The sequence below is a fragment of the Puma concolor genome, chromosome A2 (genome assembly GCF_028749965.1).
Source record: "Puma concolor isolate L17-30 chromosome A2, mPumCon1.1.hap2, whole genome shotgun sequence".
Taxonomy (NCBI): Eukaryota; Metazoa; Chordata; class Mammalia; order Carnivora; family Felidae; genus Puma; species Puma concolor.
The window spans coordinates 169,455,109-169,481,313 of NC_141668.1; the positions used below are offsets into that span (position 1 = coordinate 169,455,109).

The window sequence follows — 26,205 nt, forward strand, 5'->3', positions numbered from 1 at the left end:
CACGGAGCCCAGACCACGGGTGACAGTGCCGTGCCCAGACAGAGGCCCGGGCAGGGCACCCGTGGGAGGCCTCCTGGTGTCGGCCCACCTGTGTGACACGTCTGTCCCCAAACGGCCCACAGGTCGCGAAGTGTTTGATTTCCTCTGTGTGAAAGGTCCGGAGACAGAAAGTAGGTCAGTGGGTGCCAGGGCTTGGGGGCGACTGCTCACGGGGATAGGGTTTCCCTCTGCTGGAGATGGAATGTTCTGGAACTAGATAGCACTGACGGTTGCACAACGTCGCGAGTGTACTAAATGCCACCGATGGTAAATTTAGCAAAGAGAGAGGTCAGGTCCTCACTGAGCACTGGGTCCCACTGGAACCCTCACACCTGCTGAGCCGGCCCCTGGGGCCCTCGCCTGGGCTGGGCCCTCCACGGGGGACACCCGCGACCTGCCCGCTGGCCTGCTAACTGCTGCTTCTCTGTTGGGTCTCAGACCAGAGAGGATCCTTCCTTCCGGGACAGGGCCCAGCCTCTCCTCCTGGTCCCCAGGGGTCAAGCTTCTCCACTAGGCCGGGTGCCAGCAGGTGAATGAAGAAATGAATGAGTGAGTGAATGAATGAGTGAACAAACGAATAAGTGAACGAAACGAGTGAATGAATGCATGAATGAATGAACGAATGAGGTTTCAAGAAACCCCTCAGGGTAATCAGAGACCCGGTTGGGTTGGGACAAAACGTGTGGCCCCATCACCCCCGGATGGGAGTGGCACCCGTGACCCCCGTGCCACCCGCCCGGTGAAGCCACCGCCGCGGCCGGGACGGGCGCCTTCCTGACTCCAGCGACCTGTGTGCACGCCCATCCTGCTCCTGGCACCCGAGGCTCCTCTTCTGGGCTATGTGATGTGTGACCAGAGAGAAGCACCTGGTCCCCGCCTCCCTGACACGCCGCTCCTAAACCCTCGGGACTTCTGGGCGGGGGACAATAGTCTTTTTCTCCCTACTAGGTCCGGAGCGACGAAGGAAAGCAGTGCCCTTTGCTGTTTGTGACGAGCCCTGCGCTTATGCTGACGGGGTGACTTCCGGAAAGTCCCGAGAGCCACGGGGTGGTGGGCGGGACAGATGGCAGCTTCAGCCGGCGGCTCGGGGACGACCGGGGCCCTGGCCCGCGCCCCTCTTCGGGCTGTTCCCGAGTTAGCCCCTTTGTCATCAGCAGGTGAGATGCAAGGAAACCTCTTCCGAGCTCTGTGAGCTGCTAGGGGAAGGTTGTGGGAGCCCCTGGCTTTTGGCCAAGTGGGACATCGTGGGGGTGACCTGGGGGCCCAGCCCTCACGACTGGCGCCCGAGGTGGGGGTGAGCCCTTCACCCGCGGGGTCCTCCCGGACTGCCCGGTGTCGGGTCACAGGACGTGGGGGGGGGGGAATCCCCGGGAGCTGGAGAGCGTGGGGACCCTTCCCCAGTCCGGTGTCGGGAACGGTGTGAGCGTAGAGAGGAAATAGTCTTCTGTTCCAGAAGTAGCAATAATGGTCTATATACATACAGTAATTAAACTATTACCATTGTCACCTGCTAACCCTGCTTGGTTCCAGAGCGGACTGGGGTCGGGAAGGGAACTTGCGTCACAGAGAGGCAGATCCGGAAGGGGCCCTGGGGACGGCCCCGGGGGCCCCCCGGAAGCAAGAGCGGCAGGGCCACGGCTGCCCCAGGTCGCCCCTCTGCGCCCGGACCCAGGCCAGCGTCACACCTCGGGGAAGTGGACACCAGTGACCCCCGTCCCTTCTCAGCTGCTGCCTCTTTATTTCCACACAAATCCCCCAAAGCCCGTGGAAACCACGTCTGAACATCACGACGGGAGTCACGACGACTTTGGGTGTAAAAACCACAACACTGGCCGTCCTTAGGATGAGCGTGTGAGCCACGACCGAGGACACGACCCACGTGTCACAGGAGGGAAACCCGGCGTCCCTTCGCGACGGGGGCTCGCGGTCCACTGCATCTTGGCCGGAACTGCCCCCGAGACGCATCTTTCGCGAAGCCGCTGGGAGCCGCGGGCGGCCGCCCGCGTGGACACGTGTGGAGGGAGCCGTGCCGTGGGGCTTCTCCCGCCTGGGGACGGCCTCCCGGGGCCTCTCTCTACCCTGGAGGGGCCGCCGTGGCGGCCGAGCTGGGGTCCCTCGCCCCGCTTGCCCGTTGTCCGTGGCTGCTGGTGGTCCGGAGGGGCGGCGGGCGGGCCGCGGGGAACCAGCTGGTCCCTGTTGGGGTTTCTTGCGTGGCTGCAGGCCCCGTCACAGTGGGCTGGGGCCCGCCTCGGTCCGTTCCTCTGTCGCCTCCGCAGGCACGCACTGTCGCACGGGGCGGACGGCCTCAGTTCCCAGCGCTCAGCGTGCAGCCGGTTCCGGCCTCCTCCCCCGGTTACTGGTTACTGTGTTCGTGGAGGCCCCGCGTGGACCCCGCAAACAGGGCCTGCCTCCCGGGCCTGGAGTTTGGGGCGGCCCCGGGGACGCCTGGGGCACCCTCCTAAAAGGAGGCGCTCCGGGCAGGGGCAGGCGACAGGTGGAACAGGGGGCTGTGGGGGTCTGTTGGAGGGCAGCTTGGAGAGGCCCATCCGCTGGCCTCGGCCGCCTCAGGCTCTGGGTGACACGCCTGGGCCCGGAACACGGTCCCGTCCTTTATTTGACATTTGGGAAACACAGCAGAAACACAAACATAAGACCCCCCCCCCCCCCCCCCCCGCCCAGGCGTCCCAGCCTTCCTGGGGCAGAGCTGCGCCGACCCAGAAGATGCGGGGCCCAACTCGGCTCCCAGACCGCGCGTTTGTCGAGGCGGAGCCTCTGGCGTCGGACGCGGGATGGCTCCATGACGTTCAGGACCTTCAGGAGCCTCCCCCACGGGGCAAAATGTCGGGTGTTCCCTTCCCTCAGCACCAAACACCACCAGCTCCCTCCTGGCATCAGAATAACCCAAAACACCTCGATGCGCCCAGGTCGAGAAGCCTCCGGCATCTCCCCTGAGGCCGAGAACCTCATACCCAGGGCACTTGAACTAGACCGTTAAGAAGCCAGCAACGGGGGCCGGGAAGAGGGGCCTGGAGAAGGTACCCGCTCAACTTTTGCTCAGATTCATAGAAATAGAAACTCTGAGGATCGGAGGGGACCGCAGAGGACCACATTCTGTAAGCACTTTCCAGCCTTTTCTTAAATGCCTCCACGGACAGGGAACTCACTACCTCTAAAGGCCACCCTGACGGGCGTGCGGACCACGTTAGAAAAGTCTGACTTCTGTCCAAGGCAAATTTACCTCCTTTGACCGCAGGTCTCCGTAAGCATCCAGGCCACTGGGATTTATTTTCCCAAGTGAACTTCGAAACACTCAAAACCTGCAATAAACCTGTATCTTCCTGTATCGCGGTTCAGAGCCGGTTTCCCATGGCGGGAACCTGAGGGGCTCATCCCAACCCTGTGTTGGAGGGGGGGGGGTCAGGAAAGCGGGGACACTTCATTCCCTCAGTAGGAGGTATTGATCACGATTGCCCTGTGGTGTGGCGTCCGTTGAAGGGGCTTGAGAATGTTCTAGAAGGGGGGGCGGGTTTGCAACTGCGGGGCGGGGGTGATTCTCAGCAGCTCGCGTGTGCCATTGTGGACTCCATTAATCCCAAAGAAGATTGGGAGATGGAGGCGAGGGCAGCTGGTCAAATGTAAAGCCATGAGGTGCCGGGACGGGAGGTCCCCGGGGCACAGCGCTGCTGGGGGTGCTGAGCTTCTGGGCCACGTGCCCAGGGCCGCAGGGGGTGTTCTAGGAGAAAAGGCACAAGAGCGAGTCCAGATCCGGCCAAGGAGCTGGCGGGCATCCGTGGCTCCGGGGTGGGCCAGGTGACAAACCAGAGAAGGGTCTTGAGCCAAGACTTTGTGCAGTGATGGTGGTGGTGAGGGCGAGGAGGGGGTCTCTGAAGCCGTCGAGGGCACACGGGCCACGCCCCGGGGCGTCTTCCTCTTCTCGGCCGCGAGCTCGTGAGTGTGGAGGGCTGAGAACCGGGTCCTTTTCTGGAACATACCGCGTTGTTTGAAAACAAAACGAAACAAAAACGTTTTCAAGCAGCTCAAAAGGATGCTGGGTTTCAGAGATGGATGGCGGGGACTGGCCCCCTCCAAAGACAGGGGCGTCAGGACAAGGCGGGGAGGAGGTCCAGGACCAGAGGGCGTCTGACAGAGGTTTCTTGCCATCTGGAATCTTCTGTCTTGTCCTTCTCTGTAGTCTTGTCACCTCAGGACATGCTGGACAGGGATAAACACAGGCCAGGCTGTTGTTACTGTTTTTAAAAAAATTTTTTTTTTCAACGTTTATTTATTTTTTTGGGACAGAGAGAGACAGAGCATGAACGGGGGAGGAGCAGAGAGAGAGGGAGACACAGAATCGGAAACAGGCTCCAGGCTCTGAGCCATCAGCCCAGAGCCTGATGCGGGGCTCGAACTCACGGACCGCGAGATCGTGACCTGGCTGAAGTCGGACGCTTAACCGACTGCGCCACCCAGGCACCCCTGTTGTTACTGTTTTTAAAGAACTCGGGCAGCAGTGGGGGCGTGGGGGGCGGCGCCTGGGGGGCTCAGTCGGTTAAGCAACCGACTCCGGCTCCGGTCACGATCTCGCGGTCCGTGGGTTCGAGCCCCGCGTCGGGCTCTGTGCTGACGGCTCGGAGCCTGGAGCCTGCTTCCGATTCTGTGTCTCCCTCTCTCTCTCTCTCCCTGCCCTTCCCTCACCTGTGCTCTGTCTCTCAAAAACAAATAAGCGTTAAAACAAATACATGAATAAAAATAAAATACGCGATTATCCTTAAAAAATACAGAAAGAATGCGGGGAACACGTGCATGTGTGGACGGCACGATCCGACCCGGCTTTGGGGGGCCCTCGGCAGCAAGAGCGGGACCAGCCCATCAAGGTCTGCCGCCTGCCACCCACCTTCCAGGTGTGCTTCCAAAGGGGACCCCTCAATCGGTGCCTCAGGAGAATGGGCCCCGGGCCGATGTCACCGGTCGGACCAGAGGGAAGCTTCAACCCAGCCACCCATCCTTCTGTTCCTCCCTCCGCCCACCTACTCACCCACCTATCTGTCCGCGCGTCCACCCGGTAGCTTCCTACAATTTCTTCTTTGGGGTCTTTAATAATTTTAAACATTTCTAATTCATCACCCCTACCTGAGGATTCAGGGGAGGGTCTAACTCTGCTTTTTCTCGAATCTGCTGGCTTTCGCTTGTGGTGCGGGACTTCCTTGTGCGTTCTGTGTCTGTGGGTGAAACTCACCCCCAGAAGACACGGATTGAGACCATCTTGTCAGAAAGGCACCGAGAACTTGCCTCCACTCGGTGTGCCCGGGGCAGTACTGGTCTAAGACCGTTTAGACTAAGAATTTTTTTTTTTAATGTTTATTTATTTTGGAGAGAGGGAGAGAGAGAGAGATACGGCGTGAGCCGGGGAGGGGCAGGGAGAGAGAGGGAGACACAGGATGTGAAGCAGGCTCCAGGCTCCGAGCCGTCAGCACAGAGCCGGGTGTGGGGCTCGAACTCGCAGACCTCGAGATCATGACCCGAGTCGAAGTCGGGTGCTTACCGGAGCCCCAGCGCTCGGAGCGCCCCGTCTGGTAAGAGTGTCTTTGTTTCCCTGGGGACCGTGGGTCGTGTGCTAACAGCGGGATGTAGGGTGGGGGTATCGGCGGGACCTCGGGACGGCGGAGACCGAGCTCAGCCACGGGAGTGGTCAGCCAAGCGTAAGGGACCGCCCCCGGGAAATACCCTGGACGTGGACGTAGCGTCCCTGGTTGGGGACACTGCCGGGCGAGCTAAGGGCTGCCTGGATAAAGCCCCCGGGAGACCACACCGGGAGGCTCACCTCCGGCCTCTCCGGGCCCGGGCATCACATTCCTTATGCCCGTTCTCACCCGTATTCATCCCTCCACCTTATTCAACCATAACTGTAAGCGAGACAGCTTTGCTGAATTCTGTGGGCACTTGTAGCAAACCCCTGAACCTGAGGGTGGTCTCCATGACCCCCAGCACACAGAGCGGCACCTGGAGCAGGCGGGGACCCTGAGACAGGCCGCGGGCAAACGCCGCGCCCGTGGCTGCGTTACAAAGCCCGGGCTTTGGGGGCCTGGCTCCGGCCAAGCCTGCCGCGTGGCTTAGCTCTGGGGCATCACGTCGGTGGCGCCCCCGGAGTTGCGCAGGGACGGGCAAGCCAAGCCTCTCTGACTCCCCGGGACGGTAGCCCTCGACCCCCAAACAGTAAATCGTGGGGCGAACGGTTCCCACGCGGCGGGGCTCCGCCCGGGACACTGAGGCACAGGCACCGGGATGGCCCTGCTCCCCACCTACCTCGTTTCCTGATCTGTGGCCGGAGCAGGCCTGTGAAGAGAGAAGCCTTCGCGTTATTTGCCTATTTGGGGGAACCCTGGCATCTGGCCGCGAGCCCCGTGCGGCCGGCTCGGCCTCGCCTTGAGCTGGTACCAAGCGAGTGGGGGCCGCCCACGGGGACGTGCAGAAAGGTCACCAGCCAGAACCTCCGCCGGAGAGCAGAACCCCTCTCGCGGCCGCATCAGCTACCCGCGGTCCCTGAGTCCTGGACGCTGGGGGCAGGGGCGGGGGCAGAGCCCGCTGCGTTTTCTACCCATCGGGGGCAAGGCGCCACGGGGCTTGGGGCCGTATCTGCTGGGCGTCAGAAAAGTAAAGCGGGGGGCGTGACGGGAGGAACTGCTTATCGGGTGTGGGGTCCGTTCGGGGTGATGGAACGTTCTGGAACTAGAGAGTTCTGGAACTAGAGAGGGGTGCTGCACGGACAGCTCTGCCAGGGTCCGAAAGGCCACTGGAACGTGCACTTTAAAACCGTCCGTCGCGGGGGGGCGCCCGGGGGGCTCAGTCGGTTAAGTGTCTGACGTCTGATCTCGGCTCAGGGTCATGATCTCACGGCTGGTAGGATCGAGCCCCACGTCAGGCTCTGCGCTGACAGCACGGAGCCGGCTTGGGATTCTCTCTCTGCCCCTCCCCCCCACCAGATAAATAAATGACCTTAAAAAAAAAGAGGGTGAAGAAGCCCCTGGAGAAGAGACGGGGCTGGGGCTGGCCATCCAGGGGGCTTGCCCGGCAGTGGGCGGGCATGTGCTGAGCCCCCGAAGCCGGGCACGGGCAGCCCAGCCCCAGAGAGGAGCAGACTTTCACATTTTATGGACAGTTGGTTAATTTGTTTATTTATCTGTAAAGCTTTTATTTTTTTTAAATAATCTTTGCTCCCGTGGTGGGGCTCGAACTCACACCCCTGAGATCAAGGGTTCCACACACTCAACCGACCGCCAGGCGCCCGACTGTTGGTTTAAATATAATTCCGGCCTCTGCAGGTGTCCCGTGGGGACGGCCCGGGGTGGAGGGAAGAGGGACCCCGGGACTGAGCATTCAGGATGGGGCCGGCATCGTGCTGGCCATCCACACCCGCTCTCTGCTGTCCTCGTCACGAGAGCGTTGTGGTCACTCTTACCGGACGTGCGGGCTCGGCCGCCCTCGCCGTGGCCACCTGCACAGTTACCTGTCCTCCGCCAGCACCGCCTCCGGCTTGTCCTCAGACCTGGGCAGGACGAACTCGGGCTGCAGCCTGGCGCTGGGGACGGAGAGAGAGGACGTGGGTGACGAACCTGCCCGCTGTGGCCTCGGAGGGTGGCATGGGGGAGTCTCGCTGCCCCAGGATGGGCCCCGAGGGCACAGAGATCAACCCAGGGGTTAATGACGGCGGAGACGACCATGGGGAAGGGGGCACGAGCGGGGACAGGATGGGGAGGAGGAAAGACCCTGAATGTTCCTCTCAGCTGTCAGCCCGGAGGCACCGGTCCTCGCCCCTTGGACACGGTCCCCTGTGCCCTGATTCCGGCTTGCGGTGCTGGTCTCCGTGCCTCCCCAGCTAAGACTGGGAGGCCAAAGAGAGGCCGAGGCAGAGAGAGAGAAAGACAGGGAGAGACAGGGAGAGACAGAGAGAGAGCGAGAGATGGAGAAGGGCAGGGGAAGAAAGGAAGGGGAAAAGTGCAGACAGACAGACAGACAGACAGACATCTCTACTTCCCACCCAGCAGTGGCTGCTGTCTCGAAAACAAAACTACGAGTCGGGGCGCCCGGGCGGCTCAGTCAACTGTCAGACTTGGGCTCCGGTCATGATCTCACGGTTCATGAGTGTGAGCCCCGCGTCGGGCTCTCTGCCATCAGTCTGTGGGCACAGAGCCCGCTTCGGATCCTCTGGCCCCCTCTCTCTGCCCCTCCCCCACTGCCGAGCACACACGCCCGCAGGAGCGCTCCCTCCCACTCTCTCCCTCCCCCCCCCTCTCTCCCTCCCTCTCTTTCTCTCAAAAATACCAGAACTACAAGTGATGAGGACATGGGAGGGGGAGGGGCAGCCCTTGTCCTGCGGGGGGGGGGGGGGCGGGGGGAGCCCACGTGCCCCGGGGACAGCGTGGCTGTTCCGCAAAACGTTCAAGGCAGCATCGCCACGTGCTCCCGGAACCCCACTTCGGGAACGCGGGGACTCAGCTGGGTGTTCGCGGCCCGTGTCCGCAGCGGCACGACTCCCAGCAGCCTCAGCAAACCCACGTCCCTCCGTGGATGAGGGACAAACACAACGTGGTCCGTCCACGCGTGGGAATATTACTCGCCCTCGGGAAGGAAGGACCCCTGCCACCTGCCACCACGCGGGTGGACGCGGGGGCCACGCACGGGACGGGGCGTCCTGCCTGCCCTCGGCCTCCCTCCCTGGCGCCCGTGGCCCATCATCACTACATGACGCCGCCCGGAGCCTCCGCGGCGCTGCTCACTATGTGGCTCACCTGCCCACATCACCCGCCCTGCCCGGGACCCGCTTTCCTCACTCGGTGACGCGCCCCTCTCCTCTGCCATTTGGAGCCCCCCGGACCAGGACTCTTTTTCACCTGTCTCCCCGGAGGCTGGCACGGGGCCTGGCAGCGATAGACGCTCTCGACCCCCCGAAGCCCCAACCCTCCCCCAGGCTTGCTGTGTGGCCTGGGGCAGGTGCCCGTGCCTCTCTGAGCCTCGGATTCCTGGGCTGCAAGATGCTGTCGGGAATCCTGGCCCTGCCCAGCTCCGGGGGGTGGGGGCGGAATATGAACGCATCCGGGGGACGGCATGAGGGCCTCATAACTGGGTGGGGCCGCGATCGCCCTGAGGTCCCGTGACCGCCACCCCTGGTGACGCGATCAACGAAAACCGAACCAGTAGGTTATTGAAGGCGCATTTCTGGGGCTGTCGGGGCCGAGAACGGAACCTGTGCCCCCTCTGTCAGCGGATGACTTGATTTTACCGCGATTACTATGAGCCACTTTTCGCCCGGGGGGTCCCCTTGTCCTCATTCCTCAGAGTAACCCCCACGGTGGCTGTGAAGTCTTTGCTCGCCTACCGTCCCTCCGTGACGGAGCAGATTCGAACCGCGGTCTGACTCAAAGCCCTCACCAAACGCGAGGGCGTCATCGGCCCCTGCTGGGCCAAAGCCACCTGTTACCCACCCCCCCCCCCCAAGGTAGGCCCGGCCCAGCCCCCGCCCCGAGGCACTCTGTACACACCTCTCTCTCCTGGCCTTGAGCCTTTCCTCTTCGTACCTGGAAGACAGAAAGTACAACTCCTCAGACGCCCGCCTCCCCCACAGGTGCGCGGCCTGGGGACCCCTTCCCTTCTGGGAACGGAGACACAATCTCCTTGTCACGTCCGAGTTCGCGCCAGCCTTGGGCGCAGAAAGGCAGCCGGGACTGACGGGCCGACGGTCTTTTTCACGTTTCTGGCAGTGACTCCGCTGGCCTCGTCCAGCATCTGGTATAGACACGGCTCAGCCGATTAGTTTTCTGTGCCTGATCCGGCACCAGCAATTGAACGGGGTCATTGTAAAGCAACCCCTCGCGGACGTGGGTCGGTCTACACGCCCCCCCCCCCCCCCCGGCGTAATATTTTCGACTCCGTAGGCCGGTTTCCGCCACAGCTGCTCAATTCCGATGCGGCTCGAAGGCAGCCATGGATGGGCGGGGCCGTGTGCCAATAAAACTTTATTTATACAACAAGCTGTGGGCCACGGCTGGCCGGCCCCGCCCTCCGCGGAGATGCCCGGGGGGCCCACGTGTTCTCCGATCTCACGTGGGCTTGTTTCACCGTGTCTCCCCGGGTCTGCTGCTCCCACTCACGTCCGGCGTCCGGTTCTCGGCCCCCCCCCCCCCCCCCAGAGGGGAGGCGCGGAGCCTGGGCGCGCTGGGGCCGGGGGAGGGGGCGCCCCCACGGCACGGGGACACTCACTGTAGCACGCACTCGGGGATCTGCACGTGTTCCATGGGGATGAGCTGTTCCAGATCTTCCAAGCTGTGCACGTACTGGATCTTGTTGATGAATTTGACGCTGGTGGGACAAAGAGGGACATGCGTGAAGTCCAGGCCCGGGGCGCGCGAGGGCACAGAGACTCACAGCCCGTCCTTTCAGAAAGAGCAGCCTCTCTCGGTCCGCACCCGGAGCCAGGCTGTCTGCTGCCACGCGGGGCTCTGTCACCAGCGTGTGGCTTTGAACTCGCGGTTACTGTTATTTTTAAAAATCTAACTTAGGGGCGCCTGGGTGGCGCAGTCGGTTAAGCGTCCGACTTCAGCCAGGTCACGATCTCGCGGTCCGTGAGTTCGAGCCCCGCGTCAGGCCCTGGGCTGATGGCTCGGAGCCTGGAGCCTGTTTCCGATTCTGTGTCTCCCTCTCTCTCTGCCCCTCCCCCGTTCATGCTCTGTCTCTCTCTGTCCCAAAAATAAATAAAAACTTTAAAAAAAAAAAAATCTAACTTAAACCTAATTTTGCTGAAGTATAAAATAAGTTTTTTTCGAGGGCCCCCCGGGCAGGCGGCTCGGTCGGCTGAGCGGACGACTTCGGCTCAGGTCGCGATCCCACAGTCGGGGAGACCGGGCCCCGCGTCGGGCTCTGCGCCCACAGCCCGGAGCCTGCTTCCGAGGCCCTGGCTCCCTCTCTCTCTGCCCCTCCCCTGCTCGCACTCTGTCTCTTCAAAAATAAAGCAGCATCGGAACAAGTTTTTAAAAGCTTTTTTGAAAGTCGAGTCATTTTTCTAAATGACAAACAGAAGGCCGAGAGGATACGGCACGACAGCAAACGATAAAATAATCGAGTTAATGGTAAAAAAAAAAAAAAAAAAAAAAGGAAAAGGTAAGACGGAGTCAGGGGTCTACAAGAGCGTGTTGAGACGTTTCGTATCTACGTCGAGAGGTCAGATTAAAACTCGGCTCATGGGGCGCCTGGGTGGCTCCGTCGGTTGAGCGTCCGACTTCGGCTCAGGTCACGATCTCGCGGTCCGTGAGTTCAAGCCCTGCGTCAGACTCTGGGCTGATGGCTCAGAGCCTGGGGCCTGTTTCCGATTCTGTGTCTCCCTCTCTCTCTGACCCTCCCCGTTCATGCTCTGTCTCTCTCTGTCTCAAAAATAAAGAAACGTTAAAAAAAATTTTTTTTAATAAAAAAAAAAAATAAAACTCGGCTCAGGCTTTCCGGCGTCCGATGCAAAGGGAGACACATGAGGAATGAATGACACACAGCGTCCCTAATGGGAAAAATAAAGCAGCTGCTTGGCAGAAAGGCCGACGGTAAGTGATTAGGCATGACAGACGCTCCCCACGGGGCGTCACAAAGCGGCCATGTGTGCTGTTATGAGCAAATCCGACTGCTTTCATGCAGGGCAAGTCACATTTTGTAAAATATTTTTTATACATTTATTTTTGAGAAACAGTGAGACAAAGCGTGAGCTTCCTTCCTTCCTTCCCTCCCCTCCCTCCCTCTTTCTCTCCCTCCCTCCCTCCTTCCTTCTTTCCTTCCTTCCTTTCTTTTTTTAAGTATATGTATTTAAGCAATCTGTACTGCCAACCTGGGGCTCGAACTCAAGGACCCTGAGATCAAGGGCTGCGTGTTCTCCCGAATGAGCCCACCAGGCTCCCCCGAAGGACCTGGATTCAATTCAATGCTCTGAGTCATGTCAAATTAAATATACATTCAGGGGGCGCCTGGGTGGCTCAGTCCCTTAAGCGTCTGACTCCTGATTTTGGCTCAGGTGGAGATCTCACCGTCACGAGACCGAGCCCCGAGTCAGGCTCGGCACAGAGACTGCTTAGGATTTTCTCTCTCTCTTTCTCTCTCTCGGGGCGCCTGGGTGGCTCAGTCCATTAAGTGTCCGACTCTTGGTTTCCGCTCAGGTCATGATCTCACAGTACGTGGGTTCGAGCCCCACATCCGGCTCTGTGCTGACAGCATGGAGCCTGCTTGGGATCCTTTCTCTCCTCTCTCTCTGCCCTTCCCCAACTCAGGCTACCTCTCTCTCTCTCTCAAAACAAACATTGAAAAAAAATATATATATATACTTAAAAAGATGTGGTTTATGGTGCAGGTCTCGGGCACGCCACATTGGCGTGACGTCTGGGGCGGCTCCAGTTGGAGACTAAGGTCAGCCCCCTGGCTACTCGGTCCCCATGTGGCCAAACCACAGCGAAACCCTAGACAGCAAGGTGAGCTTCCCGGTTGGTGGACCTTCCTGTATGCTGTCACACATCTTCGCAGGGACAATTAAGGGCTTTTGTTACCACCCCCGGGGAGGGGACAACTGCCCGCCTGGGACCTCCATATGCACCTTCGAGCTTCGCCAACTTTAACCCGCGTCCTTCCTCTGTAGGAAACCGCGACAGCTTTTCTGAGCTCTGGGAGTCCTTCCAGGGACTCGTCAAACCTGAGGGTGGTCTCGAGGACCCCCCAAGGCACACGTGGCTCGTGACATTATTGCCGGGAGTGGGTCAGACCCTCCTCGCGTCCTAATGGTCCCCCCACAGGTTCTGGAGTGGACAGGGCGGGGGGGAGTGTGGCGGGCGAGCACCTGGCCGTGTGACCCTGGCTGCGTGCCTTGACCCTTCTGAGCCCCAGATCCCTCATCCACGCGACGGGTGTGACGGCGTCAGCCTCTCCGGTGGTGGCTGTCACGTTACGAGGTATCCGGCATTTAGGATGGGACAGCTGCTTTGCTAATATTTTTCCTGTGTTCGTCCCTTAATACTAACAACGCACATGATTTAAACAGCTTGAGGCCAAGGTCCGCATCCGACGCAGAGAAGCTGGAAGATTCGGATTCCCAACAAAGACGCGCGAGCCCGCCCCGGCCGTGGCCTCACCTGATGAAAGGCCGGGACACCGCCAGCACCGTGCGGATGAACCAGGACGGGTGCACAATGATCAGCGACTTCAGGTTCTTCCGCAATCTGCGTGGGGAAGCAGAGCAAGCTGGCCCTGGGGAGGGAGGGGCTCCCGGCGGGCAGATCCAGGCTTTGGGGGGGGGGTCCAGAAGACCGAGCCCCCTTTGCGGGGTTTGTGGGGGCCACGCTGACCTCTAGCCCCAGGTGTCACTTCATTCAGGGCCTGAGCTCTTGACTGCGTGGCCGCGCGGCCCATCCCCGAAGGATGTCCTGGGGCACCCTGGTTCTGACCCCCTGTTGTGGTCACGTTGAACTGCGTCCACCCCCCCCCCCCCCAGATTTGTATGTTGTAGTCCTAACCTCTTGGACCTCAGAACGGGGACATCGTTTAGAAAATAAGGTCATGGCCGACATAATTCTCTAAAAGTCACACCAGGGCAGGATGGGACGTAATCCAATCACTGGTGTCCTTATAAAGAGGGGACGTTTGGACGCAGACACACGGGGAAAGGCCGCGTGACCACGACGGGGGCGGCGCGCCTCCAAGCTGGGGGCGCCAAGGACGGCCGGTGCCCCCCCTCTCCCCCCCAGGAGCCAGGAGACGCACGGAACAGACTCAGGAGCCGATCAAGTCCGTTCAAAAGCCCGGTCTGAGGTCGTTTGTCCGACGGCCACGCCTCCTTCCGGGGGGGCGGGGCTCCGGGGTCCCCTGCTCCGCGGGGGCGAAAACCCCTCCCTCCCGGGCCCTTCCGCCCACGCACGCACCTCCTGTCGATCATCTGATAACACTTCTTCAGCCAGCCGATGCCAGGCATCCTCCGCCGGGGGGTGGCGCCGTTCAGGTAGACGATCATGTAGTCCTCGGCCACCAGCAGCTCCAGACTGCTGATGACGTACCTGGTCACGTGTGCGGAAGATGGGGGCCCGGCGGGGGGGGGGCCAGAGTTAGGAAGCCCCGCCCCCCGTCCGCGGGACGCAGCGCCCGTGGGCGCCTGCGCTCTTTGCTGCCGCCGGCCGTGCTGGGCCAGCCCCGCCTGCTCGGGGTGGCGTGGCTGCAGACCCCGGCCCACCCCAAGTTAGTGGCCGTGGGCCTAGGGATAGCGGGGGTCACCATTTCACTAAGCACTTATTAGGCACCAAGGGTTTTACGCGCACGACAGCATTTAGCGTCTCCGATAATCCGGAGAGGGGGTCCCAACGGCCCCGGGGACGGCCGGGGAACCGGCACCCACAGTGGACGGCCCACCGCACCAGACGTCACGGCCCCGGGGTCCCGTCCCGGCCCCGTCTCTCCCTGAGCGACTTTAGAAACTCTTTTCTTTTTGTTTACTGTTATTATTATTTTTTTAAATGTCTGTTTATTTTGACAGAGAGAGAGCGAGCAGGGGAGGGGCAGAGAGGGAGGTGGACAGAGGGTCCAAAGTGGGCTCCACGCTGTGAGCGCGGAGCCCGACGTGGGCCTTGAACTGGCGAGCCGCGAGATCATGACCTGAGCCACCCCGGTGCCCCAGAAAACCTTTTCCTCTGTCTCAGCCTCTACTTCCCCACCTGAAGGTGGGGGGTGGGGGGAGGCTGGGCTCCCTGGATTCTGGGGCCCCTTCCTGCCCTGACCTCCCCCAGGTGCCTCCTCGTCCTCTGAACCACCGGGCACCGGAGCCCCACCGAGTCAGAAGGAAACCTCCATAATCACTAGAACAGAAGTAGGTCACGTTTACTGAGCTCTTTCTGTCACCTGCCAGGTGCGTTACGCCATCGTTATGAAGCTGCACCCCTGTGTCCTTGGGCGAGTGACTGAACCTGTCTGTGTGTTGGGGGCTGCACCTGTAGGAGGAGGTGTCCGCCCCACAGGGTTGCCCAGAGCGTGGACTGCGTTTCCACACGTGAAGCGCGTGGCCTCGCGGGCCGCCAAAGAGTAAAGGCTCAGTAAGTGGGAGTGACGAGGGGTGGTCCTAGGAGCCTGGTCCAGCCCACGGGCTGGGGCTCTTGGAGCCACGGGCACGGGGCGCAGCGGGCGGGCGGGCCACTTACAGGAAGAGGTTCTCCATGATGTAGTGGTAGTCAGGCGAGCTGCTGTCCGGGAGGAAGCAGGCAGCGAACACGATGATGGCGTTGAGACCCTCGCCATAGTACCCTGGGGAGAGGCGGCCGGTGAGTGGCTCGCGCTCCGAGCTGCCCCGCCACCCCCTCGCCAGCCAGCCCCTTCCTTCCCGGAGGGCACGGCTCTGAGTCATGGGAGCTCTTGGGGAGCCGCAGACCCCTGATCGGCCTGCCTCTGATGGGGACACCGGGCTTAACGCCCCTGTGTCTCGGATGAAGAGACTGAGCTTCAGAGGGAGCCTCTGATGACCCCCGGTCGGCCCGGCTGGAGCCAGGGGGAGCTCGCGGGGTGCGGTCTCACCTCCGTGGGTCACTACCCTCATGTAGGGTCGGATCATGTGCAGGTCAATCCGGTGTTCTTGTTCTCCGATGATCACCGTCCGCCAGAGGCGCCCGTTGGTGGCACCGCCGTCCTCCACTGCGCCGTCCCCGAACAGATCTGCACTGTCACCGGGCATGTTCTTCGCGGCGGCCACCGGGGTGTCATCTGGAAGCCAGCCGGGGGGGGGGGGGGGGGGAGGGAGCAGAAGGGACGTCTCAGTCCAGACGTTGGGTCCCAGCCTCCCGCCCCGGCCCCCTCTGCCTCTGCTGCCTGTGGACGCGTGACCCTCCTGCTTCCCCCGTGACCTTGCCCACGTGCTTCTCCCCGCCCAGAGGCCCTGATCGTCCACTTCCCCCCCTTCCCCCGCTCTCCCTTCACGGCCCGGCTCAAATGCCACCTTCTCCAGAAAGCCTGGCTTCCTAGAGCACTCTGTGGGCTTGGGGCTCGGGGCCTGTGAACGTGTCTGTCTGCTTCATCAAACCGCGAGGGCGCTCAAGGGCACGGGCGCTCTCATTCTGTGCCCTCCTTGGAGCCTGGCACACGGAGAGACGATGCAGCCTGGCACCGGGACCCCCTGCACGCTTGCCCGGCCCCTAGCGGCGCACGCGGCTCTCCACGGCCCGGTCCTCCTCCGCCTCCCGTGTTTCATCCAGCCCTGACCCCTCCTTCCGGCGTGTCCCCTACCTCAGCCACCAGAGGCCCATCTAAAACCCCTCTGGGGCGACAGGAATAAACACAATGACGAGAGAATCCCACAAATCACTGCACACGTGTCGGGTGGCCTAGACGAAACGGCTAAATTCTAAGAAACGCGGGGCGCCTGGGTGGCTCAGTCGGTTAAGCGTCTGACTTCGGCTCGGGTCATGATCTCACGGTCTGTGAGTTCGAGCCCCGCGTCGGGCTCTGTGCTGACAGCTCAGAGCCTGGAGCCTGTTTCAGATTCTGTGTCTCCCTCTCTCTCTGCCCCTCCCCTATTCACGCTCTGTCTCTCTCTGTCTCAAAAATAAATAAACGTTAAAAAAAAAATTAAATTCTAAGAAACGCACAAGCCACCAGAACTGGCTCAGGAAGAAATAGAAAAACGGGGTAGACCCGTGACGACAGGGCGATTGGATCAGGGGTGGAAACTCCCTCCCTCCCTCCCTCCCTCCAGCCCACCGAGGGCCGGGTGGCTTCGAGGCCCAGTTCCAGCAAACAGCTAAAGAGGTAACGTCGATCCTTCCCCGTCTCAGCACTGCACACGTTCGGGGCGTCCCGGGTGGGCATCCTGGCCGCCCCACTCAGTGCCAGGAGCAGCCCCAGTGCGATGGCCCCAGACGTCCCCAGACGCGGCCCTGTGTCCCCTGGGGCAGGACCACCCCTCGGGTGAGCCCCTCTGCCCCGTCCCAACATCTCACCTTGTTTCCCTCACAGCACTGAGCACCAGGGGCGATCAGCTTGTGCGTTTTGGCTTTGGTGCCTCGCGTTTGTCTTTCTGGCGACCGTGCTTGGGGCTGGGCACCCCCTCTTCCTGCCACATCCCCGCCACCCACCCCGCACCCCAGTCAAGATCTGCTCCCGAATAAATGCTCCCCAGACAGCTGTGCAACGAGTTGGAGGCACTTCATTTCGGACGTGGTCACCTTTGAGAATCACGGGAGAGCCACGCCCCCTGGAAAAACCCTCAAGTCCTCAAGAAAAACGGATGTGGGGTCGCAGCGGAGGAGGGACCCTCCCGGGGCTGTTCCATGAGCCCTGGGTTGGAGCCCCTGTCCCAGCTGAGCCCGTGGGGAGCAGCCCTGGGCCTCACCTTCCCACTCCAGCTCATTGCCATTTCCCAGAAACTCCAGCGAGTCGGTCTCGTCCGGGGTCTCGATGTCGTCCACGTTGATATCGAGGTCATCAGGGGTGTCCAGGAAGTCGTCGGACAGCAGGGAGCCCTCGCTCTGATCCAGCGAAATGTTGATCTCGGGGGCGACCAGTGTCTTCCGCTTACGATGAGCTCCGTTGAAGTTCAATGTGTTGGGAGGGGCTGTTTGGAAAACGGGAGAACAAAACAACTGTGGCTTCTTCCTCCTTGCTCCCCCTGCCCGGTTCCTGATCCGGTGAGAGGTCTGCCCCACCATGTGGTTGCAAGTCAGGCGACATCCCTTCCGGACAGGTTCATGCTGTGCCCTTGCCGCCTGGACGTCAAGGGCGGGTGCCTGGACCTCGCTGCTTCCCGGCTCTGTGACCCCGCAGACGGAGCCTGACTTAATTTTACCGGCCGCTAGGTGAGACTCGCAACGGTGAGTCAGGTCAGGGTCACACGGATGGCCTGCCCGGCTCTAGACGGTGGGCCTGCCGACACCTGCGATCACTGTTGCCTTCCGGATGGGGCTGGCAGAGGACGCCCACATTCTGCTTTTCACCTCTCAGTGATGTCCACCTCCATAATCGCTGAAGTTTACTGATCACATCGCATGGGCCAGGCCCTCTCCGCAGCACCCCCCCCCCAAGCGTTTTCCTGTTTCGACTTTGCGATATCCGCACAAGGCGAGTTCTGTTATCGTCCCCTTTACCAGGTGAGCAAACTGAGGCACAGAGGGATCTCTCTGGAGCTGGTCAGCGTGGGTATGCCTCATGGTTTGAACTGCTTTTTCCTGAAGACTCTTAGCTGAAACTCTGGTCTCCTTGTATGAGGTGGTCTCCCCCCCCCACCCCCCCCCGGGGCTGCCTCCAAGGGGTTAAAGCTGATCCGACAGCTAGCTGAGCAGGGCTAGCCCCTGACAGAGGTTGCCTTACGGGGGGGGGGGGGGGAAGCCCCCAGATGCCCCTGAGCCAGCTCAAGGGAGACAGGTTGTTCTTCCAGAGACCTTGGGAACTCTTCCCCCAGAAGCGTCAGCGGACGGAATCATCGGTGGACAGTGAGGACAAAATAAATGAGCCAATAGGAGAGCCCTGGCCCTCTCTCGCCAGATGAAGACATTCATCGACACGTAATTCAACGGACAAGCTCCTTCCCCTTTTTGTCTTTGAATTTCTCCAGCCCTAAACCACGGGTCAGAGGTGACCGCCTCAGGACACACACTGGGATATAAATGTGTGCTTCTGCAGAAAACGGTAAAAACAAAATAGTCATGGGGCACCTGGCGGGGGCGGGGCTCAGTCGACTAAGCGTCTGACTCTTGGTTCCGGCTCAGGTCATGATCTCACGGTTCGTGAGTTTGAGCCCCGTGTCGGGCTCCGTGCTGACAGTGTGGAGCCTGGGATTCTGTGTCTCTCTCTCTCTTTCTGCCCCTCCCCTACTTGCACTGTCCCTCCCTCTCTCTCTCTCTCTCTCTCAAAAATAAAAGAAAGAAAATCGAATAGAATTTTCACTAAAAAAAAAAAAAAAATCTGATGGAATTTGTCCTGCCAAATTTCAGACTTGCTGGGACTGACGATCCCTTTCTTTCCTCCTGTTTCTGCTTTTCGGAATGAGGACATCTATCCCATGCCTGTCCCACCGTCATATTTTGGAAGCAAATAACCTGCCGGGGTTTCACGTGTTCACAGCTGAAGAGGAATTTTGCCCTGAGTCTTCTTCCTCTTATGGCCCTCAACTGATTAGATGAGACCCACCCATAGTAGGAAATGCAATCTACTCTACTCAGAGTCTAGTCATTTAAATGTGAATCTCATTGAAAGAGTGACTTTCAATGGAAACCTCTAGAATAATGCTTGACTACATCTCTGGGTACTGTGGCCCAGCCAAGTGGACGCATAAAATTCACCACCAAGTCTCTCCATCTCCTTAACTAAATGTCATTTGTGAAGTCCCTTTTGCCATGTGAGGGGACATTCACAGATTCCAGGATTAGGATCTGGATATGCTTTGGGGGCTGCGATTCAACCAGTCACACCTAGGAAGAGGCGTATGGTTGTCACACACCTCTCGTTTTGCAGAGGTAGGAAACAGAACGCCAACACAGTCAGGGGACTCGCCCAAGATCACCCTCTGGGGGTGACAACGACAGGCAGAGTCCATGTGCTCAGGTCAGAAGCAGGCCCAGTACTCTAGGGGGGCCAACCATCCTGAGTGGCCCCAGAAAGCTGGGACAAGCTGGTCTTAGCTCTTACTGCTGTGTGATATCAGGGGCGCGGCTGTCCCTCTCTGGTCAGTCTTTCCTCCGAAAGGGTAGGATGAGCTGTGATGAGCTGCACGGGGGAGACGCAGGCAGAGTGGGCCCCCCCCCAGCAAGACCACATGAGGGGATGCCACTGAGGAGAACACATGTTTAGGACAGTTCCTCTGGCTGTCCTGGACCCCCTGTCCCCAAATTCTGGGGCTTTGGGTCCTCAGAGCCGTGAGCCTTCCTGAGCGCTTAGGACAGCAGAGCCCTCCAGGGCTGACTTTGCGCCTGGCGTCCCCTGGGCACTTAACACATGTCACCTCATTTAATCCTGGCAGTCCCCCTTCCGCGGGGAGCTCACGACCTGCATTTAATAATAAGGACTTGGAGGCACAGAGAGGCCGGGCAACCAGCTGAAGGATACACAGCAACACCACACGACTCGGCCGCGCATCTCCCCCTCCGCACCCCCAACGGTCGCTTTCCCTCCAGGCCTCGCGCAGAAGGCCCCCCTTCCCTGACGGCCCGCCTCGGACATTTCGACACCTACGGCCTCAGGCAGAGCGGGACCTGGAAACAGCGTGCCCGGTTTTGTACCCGTGGAAACTTACAGGACGTGTCTTCCGTGGGGCTGCCAAGCGGGTCCATCCCTGTCTCTTCCGGGAGTGGCCTGCGGACCCAGCAGAGAGCAGGTATCAGTCACCAGAGCGCGGAGTGCAAACAAACAGCATGGACAAGACTCGGGGCGGGGGGGGGGGGGGGGTCTGGGGAGTCCCTGGGTGTCTTCTAAAGTAACGCCACCGACCATGCATTTGTGCCCCTTGATGCTTGGCCGGGCATGGATTTGCAAAACCAGGCGGTTTTTTCCTGGCAACGCCTGGACCGCTTTGGGGAGCTCAACGCCGGTGCATTGGACCCCAGGCGCCCCGGCTCCTTTGCTCCCGGCGAAATACTCCATCCCGGGAGGCAGAAGGTGTGCAGAGAGCCCGGGGCTGCCGCGGGGCGTGCTGACTCAGGGAAGCCCTAATTCACCTCTGCAACTCAGCAGTGCAGGCTCAGCCCAACGGGGAGCCAGAGCGTGGGGAGAGGAGGGCGATGGAATGCTTCCTCCTCTCCTTTTCAAAGCCCTTCGCTCCCTCTGTCTGTTACTCTTCCTTTCCTGCCGCCCCCCCCCCCCAGAACATCCAGGCGCAGTGGCGGGTCTGGGAGGGGAAGGATGAACAGGAAGTTGCTTTGCGGTCATACAGGTCAAAGGTCAAACTGGAACAGGCACAAAGTAAATGAACGCGTGCGTCCACACGAACACCCACACTGCAGGGGCGCCTGGGGGGGGTTCAGTCAGTTAAGCGTGACTCTTGACTTCAGCTCAGGTCAGGATCTCACGGTTCGTAGGTTCGAGCCCTGGTGTCGGGCTCTATGCTGACAGCATGGAGCCTGCTTAGGATTCCCTCTCTCTCTCTCTCTCTCTCTCTCTCTCTGTCCCTCCCTCCGCCAAAAAATAAATAAGCTTAAAAAAAAAACCTACACCCCAGTGTGATATGATTCACAGTAGCCACAAAGTGGAAACACGCCGTGTCCATGGATGGGTGAAGGGATATGTGTCCCTCACGCACCGGAAGGTCACTCGGCCGTGAGCAGGAGCGAGGCGCCCACACCCGCTGCCCCCCAGGAACGGACCCCGAACACACGACGCTCAGGGAGGGAACCAGACACGAGAGGCCACACAGGGTGTGAGTCCACGTGCGTGAAACGTCCAGAACAGGCCCGTCCACGGACGGGGAGGGGGCTCGTGGGGGCCGGGGGTTGGGGGGGCAGCTGATGAGGCCAGGGTTACTTTTTAGGGAGATGCAATGTTCTGGAACTTGATGAGGTGACGGTTGCACAGCATTGTGAATGTACCAGACGTCACTGAATCGTGCACTGAAAACCGTTGATCCTATGCTATGTGAATCTTCCCTCAAAAGAAAACCACGCCTTGAAGAAGGACAGAAAGGGCAGACGGGGGCTGAAGAGTCAAGTCACACGCCTGCTCTCTCGGTCTTGTCTGTAGCTGCCACCCTTGCTCCCAACACGGGTGACTCCTGAATGAGTCCAGGGCCCCAGAGCCCAGGAGAGACACCAGCCACCTGCCAGGTGACCCCCAACTGCAGACTGACGGCTGAGGCCCCACCTCTAGCCTTGTCCTGCCCACACAGCACTTAAAAGCATCTTAAATTTGCGGCCGAGTCAGAGACATGACACAAATATTTCGGGTTTCCGTCTTTTCTTCAATTACGGACCTGCCCTCTGTGAGTGGTAACAACCCCCCAGGAGCTGAACGTGGGCCCCTCCCGCTCACCTGGGGGCCGGACTTTTGCTCTGGTTCCTTCTCTCACGTGCACCTGCCCGCCCAGTGCCCATCAACGTCTGAGGCGTCAAATCCTGGTCCAGACCGAGTCTGAACCCTCACTTACCCCATGGACAGGGCACTCGCTGTGTGCCGGGTTGGAATGTTCACGGCACGATCTTATTTCCTCCCCACAGCAACCCTCGGAGGCAGGTAGGAGCCCATTGCACAGGGGAGGAAACTGAGGCTGGCCCCACAGGCTGGAGTCAGAGAAACTACCCGGTGGCCAAGCTGATTCCAGTCATTGCCCTCTACTGCCCCCTTGTGCCTGGTCCGCACATGTGCACCGACCCCAGCGGGGGTTTTTTGCAGCCCAGGATGTCCGGTTCTCATCAGGATGTGATTCAGCCTCCCAACCCTGGGCGGGTCCACATAAAGCCTACCTGGGCCCCTAACCTAGCAGGATGTGGCCCAGCTGCAGCCGAAATGTCAGGGTGGGGAAAGCATCCAGCTCCTTGGTGCAGACTGGGAAACTGAGGACCCGAGGGAGACTTTTCCTTCAGTTCACAAACGTACAGTTAGGTGTCTGGGCTCCGGGCTGCATACAGCAGGAGCCAGGACAGATACTCGGCCAGGCTGCAGCCACAGTCTCCATGCTGCCCTGAAGGTTTCTGGTAGACGTGTTCGCGTCCAGCAGGTGGCGACTTTAAGTACGAGGCCTCCCTCCACTATAGGGGTCTCACGCAAGGGAAAGGCATCGAGGTTTCCCCGGGGAAGAAACAACTCTGACTTGACTTCTGCTCAGGTCATGATCTCGCGGCTCGTGAGATCAAGCCCCGCATCGGGCTCTGTGCTGACGGTGGGGAGCCTACTTGGGATTCTCTCTCTCTCCCTCGCTCTCTGCCCCTCCTCTGCTCATGCTCGGTCTCTCTCAAAATAGATAAATGAAGTTAAAAAATTTATTTTATTTTATTTTATTTTATTTTTAATGTTTATTTTTGAGGGAGAGAGATCTCAAGCGGGGGAGGGGCAGAGAAAGAAGGGGAGACAGATTCCAAATCATTCTCTGCGCTGAAGCATGGAGCCCAATTAGGGGCTTGCACTCCCAAATCGTGAGATCATGACCTGAGCCGAAGTCAGATGCTCAACCGACTGAGTCACCCAGGCGCCCCCCTAAAACTTGTTCAAATAAAATACTTACGTACAAAATAAAATAGAAAATATACAATATGTTCTATACTTTATGTTACATGTAAAAACACACAATTATACATACGATTATATGTAATTGCACATAATTGCATATATAACACAAAACATACAATAGCATAATGTATTAATAAAGAATATGTAAATTAACGGGGCTCCTGGGTGGCTCAGTCGGTTACGCATCTGACGTTGGCTCAGGTCATGATCTCACGGTTTGTGGGTTCAGCCCCACGTCAGGCCCTGTGCTGACAGCTCAGAGCTTGGAGCCTGCTTCGGATTCTGTGTCTCCCTCTCCCTCTGTGCCTCCCCCACTCGCAGTCTGTCTGTCTGTCTGTCTCTCTCTCTCTAAAAATAAATAAATATTAAAAAATAAAAAAGAATATGTAAATTAATAAACATAGTAACACAAATATAACTTATATGTAAATGTACAATTCTATAATATGACATATTACATAATTGTCATAATATGATTTTAAATGTATAATATGATTAATAATACATATCATACATGTAGAGAATGGAAAACTATTGGTTCTGTTTCTCTGCAGAACCCTGACTGATACAAGAGAGGAGAGATGTAAACACTGAGTAAACAAACAGTTGGAGGAAGCAGAAGGTGATACCTGCAACAAAGAAAATAAGAAAGAGGAGGGAGGAGGTGAGGCACAGTAGTGGCAGTCAAGGAAGGCCTCTTTGAGGAGGTGACTTAAAAAAAATATTTTTAATGTTTATGTTTGAGGGAGACAGCATGAGCAGGGGAGGGGCAGAGAGAGAAGGGGGACAGAGGATCCAAAGAGGGCTCTGCACCGACAGCGGCGAGCCTGATGTGGGGCTCGAACTCACGAACTGTGAGAGCAGGACCTGAGCTGAAGTTAGACGCTCAACGGAGGGAGCCACCCAGGCGCCCCCAGGAGGGGACTTCTGTGTAGAGAGAAGATTGGGGGAAGGGCCTTCCATTTGGGCAGAGGCCCTGAGGCCGGAAGATGCTTGGTGAGTCCTAGGAACAGACCAGAAAGCAGAGAACTTCTCCTGAGTTGGAGAAGCCGACTGAGCAGGCCTCCAGGCTCCCCGGAGAAGAAGCCCGCTGTTTCCCAACAGGCCCTAACCCCGCCGGCCCACAGGGCTGCGGCTTTCAAGGCCAGGTGGAAGCTTGCTATTTCCTCAAGTCCCAGGAAGGGCTCATTTTGTGCAGAGCTGAAGCCTCTCGGGTAAACTCAGAGCGGACCCGGATGGCTCCCGGAAGCACAGCGCTTGCTTACCTACAGTGGGCAAGCCACCTGCAAAGTGGGCTTTCTTTAATATGCAAGGTGCACCGTATGACTTTCATCTTTCTGTGCTGGGTTGAATTCTGTTCCCCTCCCCCAAAAGATAACTCAAGTCCTACCTCCCAGCACTTGGAATGTGACCTATTGGCAACAGGGCCATTGCAGATGTAATTAAGTTAAGAAAAGGTCAATTTAAAAAATAATCTTAAAAAGGGGCGGAGGGGGGCGCCTGGGTGGGTCAGTTAAGTGTCTGACTCCGGCTCAGGTCATGATCTTGCGGTGCGTGGGTTCGAGCCCTGCTTTGGGCTCTGTGCTGACAGCTCGGAGCCTGGAGCCTGCTTCGGATTCTCTCTCTCTCTCGAAGAGGCTATACTTGATTAAGGTGTCCGTCAGTCCAGTGAGTGTTGTGCTTATGGGAAAAGGGGAATTTGGACACAGACGCAGGACGTGTGAGGATGTGGCAGAGATGGGAGAGATGTGTCCATAAGCCAGGGATCACCCAGGGTTGCTGGCCACACCAGAAGCTGGGAGAGGTGGGAAGGAGTCTCCCCTTCAGGGGCAGCAGGGCCCTGCTGACACCTTGATTTTGGATTTCTGGACTCCAGAAGTGTGAAACCATACATCTCTATTGTCTGAGGCCACCCAACATGGCAACCCCAGGAAACTCATGTACCCCTGTGGTATGAAATCCAGATCTCTCACCTGGGCATCCCACCAGGATGTGGCGTCGGTGAATCCTCCAACCCCGTTCTCACGACCTAGCTGGGCTCTTGTGCTACATTCCCCATCATGCCAAGGCCTTCCTTGCCCCAGTGCCTTTGCACATCTCACTTACTCTGTCTAGAGTAAATTTGCTTAGCCTTTAAGGCTGGTTCAGTGTCCTCCAGGAGGTTCTGACTGAGTCTGGCCTCTACCCCACCCTACACTCTGCCCCAGAGCCCACCATGAGCACTCAGTCCGTGGTACGTGTGCTAATCGCTTGCTTCCTGGGCAGACTGTGAGCCGTTGAAGGGGAGGAAGCGTCTCTTCCTATCTTGCTTTGGTGAGTCACAGGCCAGCCCTCAAAGAAGTGGCTTGTGGAAGGACAGGGGGAAGGAAGGCACATCACATGAGTCAGAGAGGCACAACCCAGAAGGCCTGTCAACCTGATGCAGCTCTACCCTCAGATTCTAGCCTCAGGGTTGAGGTTTCTCATGATGTGAAACAAGAGAATTGGGAATAAACTTTGACCATGCCTCCTGCTCCCTCCTCCCCTGCGCCCCGCCCAACCTGTGCTCCAAGGGCATCAAGCTTGGGCACTGCTTGCCTCAGTCTCCCTTCAGGGAGTCTCTGTTCCCAGAGACTCCTTCCCAGTCTCTGTTTCTGCCTGACCAAGGCCACTTCTGGTGCGTGGCAACCACAGAATCTCTTTCTGGGTAGAGGCATGCTTTTCTGATAGCCATATGACACCCACAAAGCTCAGGCAAGGGAACCAGAGGGGATACTTCTGTGGGGCCTAAAAAATTATTTCTTGGCAACTCTGGTCGTTCTTAGATGCCCAGACAAATAAATGTACCCTTTTTCCTTCTCTGCAATTTCCAACACCTCTGTCCCTTCCTGTCACTCCTGTCTCCCCCAGCACCATTGTCTCCGGGAGGGTCAGAAGGCCTGGGGTGGTAAGCAGAACCATGGACAGCGGCACCACAGCCGCCCTCCCCCCGCC

The 26,205-nt window shown here is 59.0% G+C and overlaps 1 protein-coding gene across 2 annotated transcripts in view; it reads right to left on the bottom strand.

The window, feature by feature from the left end:
• Positions 1-26,205, bottom strand: part of ATCAY (ATCAY kinesin light chain interacting caytaxin) — a 90,082-nt gene that overhangs the window by 56,972 nt on the left and 6,905 nt on the right. Inside the window, exons 3-13 of one of the 2 annotated variants that reach the window (XM_086699494.1) lie at positions 20,312-20,370; positions 17,417-17,638; positions 15,607-15,792; positions 15,237-15,339; positions 13,974-14,105; positions 13,188-13,274; positions 10,294-10,392; positions 9,576-9,611; positions 7,544-7,615; positions 6,343-6,372; positions 3,270-4,251 (exon numbers count right to left, since the gene is read on the bottom strand). In XM_086699494.1, the coding sequence (XP_086555620.1) occupies positions 4,242-4,251; positions 6,343-6,372; positions 7,544-7,615; positions 9,576-9,611; positions 10,294-10,392; positions 13,188-13,274; positions 13,974-14,105; positions 15,237-15,339; positions 15,607-15,792; positions 17,417-17,638; positions 20,312-20,370 (1,036 nt within the window). In that variant the 3' untranslated portion in view covers positions 3,270-4,241. Of the gene's footprint in view, positions 1-3,269; positions 4,252-6,342; positions 6,373-7,542; positions 7,616-9,575; positions 9,612-10,293; positions 10,393-13,187; positions 13,275-13,973; positions 14,106-15,236; positions 15,340-15,606; positions 15,793-17,416; positions 17,639-20,311; positions 20,371-26,205 lie in introns of those variants that run through there. The other variant, XM_086699493.1, reaches the window with a different exon arrangement.